At 46.5% G+C, this 11064-nt stretch overlaps 2 protein-coding genes across 2 annotated transcripts in view; one reads left to right on the top strand and one right to left on the bottom strand.

Annotated features, from left to right (window-relative positions):
- The window catches only part of MED12L (mediator complex subunit 12 like), a 91748-nt gene that overhangs the window by 40019 nt on the left and 40665 nt on the right, over positions 1–11064 (bottom strand). The gene's annotated exons all lie outside the window — the stretch shown is intronic.
- On the top strand, positions 3152–4742 carry GPR87 (G protein-coupled receptor 87). The gene is made up of 2 exons (XM_027647344.1): positions 3152–3185; positions 3712–4742. Exons 1-2 carry the CDS (start codon positions 3152–3154, stop codon positions 4740–4742), a joined length of 1065 nt encoding a protein of 354 aa, XP_027503145.1.

Consider the following 11064-nt stretch of genomic DNA (forward strand, 5'->3'; position numbering starts at 1 on the left):
GCTTGCAGTGAACAAGGGAAAGCACTGAGGAGGTGAACAGACACAGGCAAAGGAAAAAACAGTATCAAGGCTTGATCAGGGGATGCAGGACAGGAGTGGGCTCAGGGGACTCAGGGCTCAGGGAATGTAGGACAGGAGCAGGCTGACCCAGAGAGCAGTGACACAGGCTCCATGTCTCTCCCTGCAGCAGCTGCATGCACACGGGCTCTTACCCTGCAGCCTGCACTGATGCTTTTTTCCCCTAAATCTTTACAAGTAACTCCATGATTTGTTTCTGACAGGCAACAGAAAAGAATGTGACTGCAGCCAGCCAGCAGCAGATTTAATATCTGCCTCACATGTCTGTTGCTGCATTAACCCTGTCATTTACCCAACCTTATGGTGATGAATGCAGAGGGACTGGCGAGAAGCCACATATCAACAAGTTATGTGTTCCAACAAAAACCATCACTTAAGACTCTGCAGCTCCATGACCTAGAATAGCTGGTCTAGGTTGTAAAGAGAGTTTTCTGATTTTAAATAGTTGTAAAAAAGATGAAGAATGAGCAATTAGATTTGAGGATATACAATTTCTTTAAACAGGGAGGCAACTTCAAGCTTTAGTCACTAGAAAAACTTTATAGTCATTCCCTGCCCACCTGACACTGAAGTCTGCTATGCAGCCTGTTATTTCATTTCTCCTCTGAGGTTACAGTCATGCACATAAACCAGTCTGTTCACATCAGCAGCAAGAGATTACCTCATCAACCACCAACTAAGCGCAGAAGCTACAAGAAGTAAAATATATGCTGGTTTACAAAGCTACTTGAGAAAAGGAGCAGCTTCTAGTGCATCTTCAAAGCCATCCAAGCAGAATATATTTGTATAGCAGACTGAGACAGCTGCTTCAGGTGAAATTGGTGAGAAAAGCGTCCAGAGAACCGGACAAGGAGAGGAAAGCCAGCCCTGCCAAGCATGGAAATACCACATTCCAAAAAGTAAAAAAATCCACTATCAGAATACACAGTCAGTGAGCAATTACAAAATACCTACAATACTCTTTAAAGACAAGACAGTCTTCAACTCCTGTTGCAAGAGAATATATGAAACACAGGGAATTCTCTATACAGGATAACTTTGTTCCTCTCCTGGAGTCTGCAATGTAGTGGCATTTACCAGAAAGAACCGGAGCACAGGGATACACCAGCTCTGACTCAGACAAGCCTTGCTGACCTACCCCAGCACGTCTGTAACAAAGCCACACTGCTCCCAGTGCTCTGCCCACCACAGCAACCCCCAGCCTGACAGACTGAGGCAGGAAACTATGGGAACACCTTTGGACAGGTGAGTCTGAGCAGGATCATCACTGTGCATCCCACCTTCTGTCACACGACCAGTCTGTGCAGCAGGAGCACGGTGCCAGTGCTGCCCTGCAGCTCTGCACAGACCTGTTTGGGGAAGCCTCTAAAGCTCCAAACTGCAGCAGCATCATGGGGACCTTCAGTGTGCCACGAGGGCAGGGGGCTGCAGGTGCTGCCTCTCTGCAGAGATCCCTGCAGCAGGGAGCTTTCCACCAGCACCAGAAAACAGTCACCTGTTTTCTGATGTAAAACAAGAGACAGAACTTCTGGAGAGTGTCAGGGCTGCCTGTGCAGGAAGAGGCATCCACTGATACCACCTGATGTTGGATTTTTACAGTCTCAGTGACAGCATCCACCTACAAGAACAGATGCAAAGGTGGGGAAAAAAAGGAGCCCTTTTAAATAGGATTTACAGCAAAACCCTTTGGGACCAGATAACACCAGAACATGAGCAGTCCATTCCACACAGAACCATACGCAGCTCCATCGAATACTGGAGCATTTCCCAGGGTTACAGCAGGGGGGACACAGGAGCCACCACTTGCTCTCCCTCAATCCCAGGCAACACATCCAAGGCTTCACTGACCTCTCTGGACTGAGGATTTAGGATAGCACTTGCCTGAAGAGCCTGAGAACAGGGAGTTTTCCAGGGACCAGGAATTATGCAGACTTAAAAGGTACTCTGAAAAGCAGGGAAATAAGTACCTTATTTGCATAAGGAGTTAGATATGCATCTTCTCACAAAATCATATATTCTTTTGATCTCGGTGCCTCCTGGGCAGAAAAGAGAGCTGCAAATCCTCAACAACAGCAAAACATGATGGCTAACTGCTGCTCAGACCCAGAGAAAACAAAATACCTACAACACCCCTGACAGTATCGTTACTGTCAGAGCCAACAGTGCCAGGCAAGAAACCAGACTGATAAAAAGGTTAAAATATCGGAATTAAAGTTTTTACTGATGCTTTCATACTCAGTGACTTGCTTTGGTGCCATCTAGTGCCACACAGTGAGGTTCTACGTGGGGATGGCACCCAAAAACAGGTTCAGATCTGCAAGAGGACTGCAGGAATTCCGTCATCTCCCCGTTCCCAAGGGAGCAGTCAGGTCTGGTGGAATTGCTGAGATCTGAACCATTTTGCCAGTTTTCCTATCAAAACTTGTAAGCAGAAAGTGAAGCACAGAAAAATGACTGCATTTGCATACTGGTAAAAGAAAGCCCAGTCTGCAGCACAGCCTTACAAACAGGTATTGGCAAAATCCCTTTGAACAATGTCAAACACTGTGATGCCATCATGGCATAGGTGAGGTTCTGAGGTTTGAGTGTCTCCCATGTGCTGGGTTCTGATGTGCTTTGTTCAAATCTTGAGAAAGGAACAGCAACTTGCCATTTCCACCCCAACCTGGGGGATACGTTAGGAAGTTATACAGATTTATCTCATAATTATGGATGCAGCTTTTTCCTTCAAGAATTGAGAGATGATAAATTTTAAAAAAATTCCACTCTTTGGCATTCATCACTGAAATGAGTGGGGATGGGGCAATCAAGACCCTGACAGCAGAATCACTGTGCAGTACCCAGAGGTCAGCCCTCAACATGCCTCAGCTCCTCACTGGGAATTCCAGAGGAAGCTCCTTTCACAAAGTTCCTCTCCCTGCCAGGGAGGGGAAGGTGGGCTCTTCTGTTTTAATTTGAATTTTTTTTTCCCCAGAATATCATCCTGGCACAGGCCCTGCCACATCCCGGATCCACAGCTGCCAGTGGGACTCCTGAAGAGCATTTCAGCTGAAAATCTACAGCAGCACAAAGGATGGGGTACAATTTGTCCTATGGAAAACTGCCAGGTAAAATAACAATGGAAATATAAGTGATTGAGAAGTGTTTACCCTGTTACTGTCAGCTCCTACCAACATTTGAAAGAAATAAGTCATTTCAGCATGGGCCAGCCTGGTTTGCCTCACCAGCCAAGGTCAGAGCATAAACAACATGAAACAAAATGTACTGTCATTTTGTGACAGAGTTTGTAAGTCTGAACTTTTTTCGCAAACATTTACACAAGTAATATTAGAATCCCCCTGAGACTGTGATTTTTAAATACATTTAAGTAAACTAAGTTTTAAATGAGCATTTTGATTTTGACCTGAGGAGTCTTTCCAGAGCCCTGTCTCCTGACAAACATCATCTCAGCTCACAGGTCACATTCTGTCAGGAAAGCCCAGAGCTGACAAACCTGCAGTTTTGATTCATGGTTCACCCGAGCAGCCTCCGGGCTGCCCAGAGAGAGCCCGTTTTAAAGAGGACAGTTTGGAAACGGCCCCATTTGTAAAACACCAGAAAAAGCTTTAAACTTGTTTTCCCTCCTTCCCCCAGACGATCGCCTCAGCCCAGACAACAGCACCTCGCCCAACGCCAGCTCCCCCGGGAACTCCACGCACGACGAGTTCACCACCATCGTCCTGCCCGTGCTCTACCTTGTCATCTTCCTGGCCAGCCTCCTGCTGAACGGCCTAGCAGTGTGGATCTTCTTCCACATCAGGAATAAAACCAGCTTCATATTTTACCTCAAAAACATCGTGGTTGCAGACCTGCTCATGACACTGACATTCCCCTTCAAGATCATCCAGGACTCGCAGCTGGGTCCGTGGCACTTCAACTCCTTCCTGTGCCGCTACACCACGGTGCTGTTCTACGCCAACATGTACACCACCATCGTCTTCCTCGGCCTCATCAGCATCGACCGCTACCTGAAGGTGGTGAAGCCCTTTGGAGACTCCAGGATGTACAGCATCACCTTCACCAAGATCCTGTCGGCCTGCGTGTGGGTGGTGATGGCCTTCCTGGCGCTGCCCAACCTCATCCTCACCAACGGCTACCCCACCAGGAGGAACATCGACGACTGCCTGAAGCTGAAGTCTCCCCTGGGGGTCAAGTGGCACTCGGCTGTCATCTACATCAACACCTGCATGTTCGTGGTGGTGCTGATAGTGCTGATAGGGTGTTACATTGCCATATCCAGGTACATTTACAAATCCAGCAAGCAGTTCATCAGCTCGTCCAGCCGAAAGCGGAAGCACAACCAGAGCATAAGGGTTGTCGTGGCTGTGTTTTTTACCTGCTTTCTGCCCTATCATTTGTGTCGAATACCCTTTACTTTTAGTCACCTGGACAAAATTTTAGATGACTCTGCACATAAAATTTTGTATTATTGTAAGGAAATGACACTGTTCCTGTCTGCATGCAATGTCTGTCTGGATCCAATCATTTACTTTTTCATGTGCCGATCGTTCTCACGGAGGCTGTTCAGGAAATCCAACATGAGAACCAGGAGCGAGAGCATCAGGTCCCTGCAGAGCGTCAGGAGATCGGAGGTGCGCATCTACCACGAATACACTGATGTCTGAGGGCACCCACAGAGACTCTGCTCACTTGTGAGATTGTTTGTATATCGTGTAAATAAAATGTCTCTTTGAGTATCTGACCATGGGAGCTCATTAAGGAATGTGCAGACATGTTCAGCTTTTCTGTGTCAGCTCACCAACATCCATCTCAAATCCCATCCCCACAGGGGTCAGGCTCACTCCAGGAAGGTCTGGGGCTGTTTTGGTAGGTTGGTTGGTTGGTTGGTTGGTTGGTTGGTTTAAAGGCCAACCTAAGGCTGCCTCAGCTCAGAAAATAACCCAGAGCTGCAGGAGGCTCCAGCCAGGATGGACACACTCTGGCCTCAGAGCAGGATCCAGCAGGAGGGGTCAGCACCCCCAGGGTCCGATGGATGGTGGCAGGTGAACGGGAGGGGAGGGGGTGGCACAGGCCCTGGGGGTCCCTCACTGTGCCTGGCACAGGGTGAGGCTCAGGCTGCCCAAACAGCAGCGTGGCAGCCCCTCACCCAGGATGTGAATCCTCTGAACCCAACAACGTTCACATGGATCGTTTTGTCCTGGACTCATCGGGGACTAATCACACTTGTTTAGATCAAAAGCTGATCAGACAAAAAATAACCAACTTAAAAAAGGCAGGTTGGCAGGAACAGGCAGGTGCCCTGAGCAATCCCTGCTCACAGCCAGCCCTGGGGTGTAGTGCAGCTGCACAGGCAGGAGATGGCAACAGTCCATCAGCCAGTGCCTTACACAGATAAGGACTGTCCTTCAACACAGGAAAAAAGTGTTTGACAAGGAAACCCTGAAAATTAAGCACTCAAATAACAAGAATTAAATTCTGCACGAGAACATCTTTGATGAAGTTTTCTTCTGAAACAAGGATTCTTTCTTCCTTTTTTTTTTTTTTTTTACAATGCTAGTTTAGGTTTAGATTTTGTTTTATGAATAATTAAGAACCTGAAATGTAAGTATGATAATATTTGGATTAATGAAAGTATTATAAAACTACTTACATTTTCCAGGGGAGAACACTTCTGGAAAGGAAGACAGGATATTTTGGATATTTATCCTACTTTAAATAAAAATACTTTAAATGGCTAAAATACCACAGATAAACCCTGTTTCCTAATCAGCTCTGCAGAAAACTGTTCACACACACCCTCAAAGACTAGTTCTGGGACCAAATCTGCCATTTAGTACTCTAAGGGGTCCATGCACATACAAACCCATATTAAGAGAACCATTTTGGGGACTGGGTTTCATAGTTTAAATTCTCGCAAGCACCAAATTGAACGGAATGATAATATTTAGTTCTGTACACAGACATTCCTAACCAAAGACTTTCCTCTTAGGTCTTATATGGTTAAAGTAAATCAAGACCAAGTTCTTCTGGTCTCCCTTTTACAGCTGTAAAGCATCAAGGGTTTATGGTTTGTTGAATTGTGCCTGATAATTCCTGTGTTAAATTCACAGTGACCTTTTCCCAGGTCAGTGGTGGAATTCCCACACAATACCAGCAAAGCCCAAAGAGCCACTCCAGTGGAAAAATCCCTGTGTGTCCCCAGCCAGGGACACTAAGGGCAGGTGAGGAGGTGGAGAACAGGCATGCAGGGTCCAGGATCACCCTGGCACAGCGTGGAGCTGATGGTGCAGCGCAGGGATGGCTCCAAAAACACCACCAGATGGGCACCCACATCCCTCAGGATCTGTGTACCCTCCTGACAGGATGCACACACACCACCTTTCCCACTACACACTTACTTTTTAGCTAAAGGATGGATTTACACAGGATTTCCTCCTAGGAGAGACAGTACTGCTGATTCCTCATAAGAACTTTACACCAAAAAAATCTATTACACAAAGCAACCACACTCGGGTGTTGGGGTCATGCCCTTCAAAGAACAGCCTGAAGAATGGTCCCCCCTTTCCAGGGGACCAAAGGGATAAAGCAATCAGTAGTTTCTGGGAAGTGTGGTCCCAGGAGGGGGGCATCCATATGAAATCTGGGAAGGGAGGACTCGGCCACACGCTCCCAGCACACAGGTCAGCCTGGGCTCTGCAGCCTGACAACTTGTGTGCAGACAACCCTTCACTGTGAAATCACCCCAAAAGCAGTTTACTTTATCTGGACATGGTGTATGTGATAATCCCCCATCACTGGTTTGTGCACACACTCACACACACAACAGCTCTTTGAAGATGCAGTTTGTGAAATATTTTCCCAGGGCTAAAAATGAATTGTGCAACAACATCCCAATCCCCAAATACCAGATAACTATATTTAATTTGTCCAGATTTGACATGGAATTTTGGTCCTTAAAAGTCCATCTTGAAAGAAGAAGGTACAAGGAAGTTTGTAGGGAAAGCCTCGGGCCCCAGCCTACACTGTCATTTCAGAGCCACATCAGGGCAGACACAGATGTGAACTGTGGCTGTGCAGTCCCAGAGTACCATTTTTAACAGGAAACACAGTTTTCTGGCTGGAAGCACAACAGCAGATCTGACATAAGAATGTAAAGAGCAATTCTTGAACAACTAAACAATTTATGGACACTTGGGATTTTTTCATTCAGTAAACTTGGCATTACCATGTTTGTAATTTAAATTTAATTATATTTCACATACACTGATGGAATAGCCCAGGCAGAACTCTCCATGCCAGGGGGTTATTGTGGTAGAAGTGTGATATGAACTCATACTCAGAGCCAGCTCCAGACCTCAACTGGTGTCAGACTTTTGTCACTACATACATTATACCCTCTACTTCTGAAGTTTCTCTAGCAATGACATTTCCTGTGGCTTTCCACCAGTGCAGCTTCACAGGAATCCTAAAAAAGGAAATTAAACCCACCCAAAGTTCTAAAAAAGAGATACAAGTGTGCACCGACCCAGGAAGGGATAGAACAGGCCCAGAAATGTTGGAAGGATGAGAACAAATATAGTAGAGTGAATAGAACAGTGTATAAATCAGCTGAAAATAGAAAGAAGAAAACATAAAGGAGTTATCTGTGCAGTTTTGGGAGCTTGTTTATCTTGTGAGTAAAAGGAAATCAGAAGTTCTCCATTTCCTGAAAAGGTTACAGATGTAGAATATCAGACTCTGAAGTTGCAAATGAGGTAATTAAAACATCATTGCCTTCCAAGAAAGAGACACAGGAGAAATTGAAAAATTATATAGATATTCTTCTAAATCAAAATGAGCAACTAGAAATACTACTGTCTGTGGCTGAAAGACAAGAGGAACAGCTGCAGGAAAGGTTAGGTAAATTACTTGATCAAATCCCACATGAAGCACTCTCCAATCCAGACCAGCACAGCCTCATCCCTCAGCACCCTGCTGCCCCTCATGCCCCCCATTGTGGCAATGGATTTGCCATATGCAGGATGGAAGAGTTCCTGTCAGAGATGGATTAGTGAAGAAAATGAGAGCAGTTCAAATGTTACAGAAACTGAAGTTTTTAAGGTGGTTTAAACAGGTTTTAAAATGGCTTTTACCTTTTTGCAGAGTCACTGATCTTCTTCCCAACATCCCCTGTGCTCCCACACAAGGTGTCCTGGGAAGGTGTCCTGAGATGTTTCCCATTGGCCTTTGTTAACCCCTTTCTATTGGCTGTTGACCCTTCACCTGATGGTTTTTTCTATGTGACCCTGAACTTGTGATTGGTCCCCTTTTGACCCTCCTGAAAGCCTTATAAACCCCTACCCCACAATACCCCATAAGACAGAATGTCTGTGCCAGGAGTGGCAGTGGTGCCATCTGAACAGATACAGGCCTGGTGAGTGAGTTCCAGACAGATCCTTGTAAGGCACCAGAAGGCTGCTCCACAAGGATGCACAGACATCCACTCATCAGCCAAACAAAACTGAGCAGAAAAGCTTTGCTGGCAGGTTTGGCAGGGTAAAAACCCCAACCAGAAGTCCTGCAATACTTTTGTAATTAGCCAGCCTTCTAGGGGGATTATCCTAGTAAAATATTTGTCTTGTTTATCCTGCTTTTCCCAAAGCTTGGCCACCAACCCAATAGGATCTGTGTGATTTCCTGTTCAGCAGGGCTGGAAGCACTGCCAGCTCTGTTAGCAGGTCTAACATCCCAGATAACACCCCCAGGCACAGGTATCACTCACACCTGGCTGTGTCAGAACCTGTCAGCCCCACTCCTGCCAGCAAAGGCTGCAGAGCTGCCACCTCACATGTGAAGAGCCAAATCACCCCCAACCCTTTTGTCACCAGACATGCTCTGACACACTGGCAGTGTTCTCCCTCTCAGGCTCTGGGACAGCAGTCCATAGGCAGGACCATACAAAAGGATTTGTTTCATAGGCCCTGAGCTCAGACAAAGCATTAAAAAGCTTCTCTTACTAAAATAACCAGCAGAAGGGAATTTTGGATTTTGGAGGAAGAAGCAGACTTGTATGACTGAAGGTAAAATGTGTTATCAGTTTGTTCTCAAGACACCAAAAATTACATGGTACAGAGCAGGGTCTTCTGGCAACCCCCCTCACTGCTTGCTTTCTAAACCTTTGGAAACAGCAGCAGTATCTTTAGATCCTTAAACACTCAGTTTGGCTGGCATTTTGGAAAAAACCCATGTTTGTATAACAGAGTGAGCCCACGGTTTGCCCTGGTGGCCAGAGCCATTCCAGCAGGGTGAAGCTGTACACAGAGCTGAGGAGCCCCACCCGCCCCTTAAACTCTTAATCCCCTGCCCTGGACAACTGCTTATTTCTCACTGCAAAAAATTATCTGTGCTGCAATGTTTAATCCATCACAGGATGGCAGCTTAACTGGCAAACACTGCACTGCCCCTTCCTCTGGGCTCCCCACGCTGCTCAGGGTGCACACTTCCCTTCCTCACTGCAGGTAGCACTCTGACTGACACACTTGGGCTTAGTTCAACAATTCTAAAAAAGTTTCAACCAAGAATGCCATTTTAAAACAAAAAGCACAGCCATACCATAGGAAATCCTACAACAACAGAATTTCAAAATATAAAGGATGAAGTATAAACTACTCACATACACACACACAACTTTTGATCAACTCCACTGCCAACAGTCTGTCCAGACCATGCACTGTTGAAATCAGGTGTCCAACTTGAGAGTACATGAAGAGTTTTGTTTCATTTGTATTTGAGTTGTGTTTCAAGTAAAAGGATTATCATCAGAAAAACCAAACTATAACAAAAATTGAAAAATAATATGTCAGATGAAAGCACAGTGTGAGGGAGACAGGCAACATCCCCATCAGGCCAGGTGAGGGATGGCTGTTTACAGCCCTGGACATTTAACATGGAAAGGTGCATTTCAAGCTTCTCCTCCTCTACCTCAATGCATTAACACACACAAAGTTGTGTTCTTCACACACCATTCAAAGCAAACACCATTATCTTTATTTCCTCCTGGGCAATGAAGTTGGTGAGTTACAGAGTTGCTGCAAGCCTGATCACCAGGGTCCCGCGGCCCATCCAGAGACCACACTCCATTTTTTTTTAAAATAGTCTGGGTTCCTCACTCCAAAAACGTTTTGCAAAGCACAGAAAACAATGCTGGACTGTGCCAGAACTAAATACCAACTTCTGACTTTAACCTAAAGAAATTTCCCCTCTAGGAAGAAGGAACATACCCTTCTGCTCAGGGGCAGGCTGTGCCCAGCAGCTGTCCCGAACCTTCATCCTGGGCAGGCAATACCATTACATAAGTAGAGTCAAACAAAAATTGTTCTAAAAACATCTCACAAAATGTCAGTGGGAATTGCTCTGGAAGTCACGGGACCAGGCACAGCAACCAGGACTGACAGGAAGGCGTGTGGAGAAGGAGCGCGCAATTCCCCTGGAGAGTCGGCTCCGGTGTTTGCTGTGCCCCTGGAAAGCCAGCCAGCCTTCCCAGCACAAACCTGAGCCCCTGAAACACCAGCCAGCCTTCCCAGCACAAACCTGAGCCCCTGGAAAGCCAGCCAGCCTTCCCAGTACAAACCTGAGCCTCTGGAAAGCCAGCCAGCCTTCCCAGCACAAACCTGAGCCCCTGAAACACCAGCTAGCCCTCCCAGCACAAACCTGAGCCCTCATAAAGCAACTGCTGGAAATCCACTGCAGCACATGCTGACATCGATGCAAGTTACCCAGTGCAGATGAGTGACATCACATTCTAAAGAAGCCGTAAATATGGCACTGGTGTGGAACAGAGGAACAAAGTCAGCACAATGCAACAGTTTGTTAAACATTCCCACACACCCCCAGCCCCAGCAGGGCTCGCATCCAGCAGCCCCAGGAGTGCTCACCCCCGGCAGTGCTCACTGCCAGAGCTCCAGCACAAAGCCAAGCAGAGGCAGCAGGGATGTGCCCGAGCTGTCC

The sequence above is a fragment of the Corapipo altera genome, unplaced genomic scaffold (genome assembly GCF_003945725.1).
Source record: "Corapipo altera isolate COAL_440 unplaced genomic scaffold, ASM394572v1 113, whole genome shotgun sequence".
Taxonomy (NCBI): Eukaryota; Metazoa; Chordata; class Aves; order Passeriformes; family Pipridae; genus Corapipo; species Corapipo altera.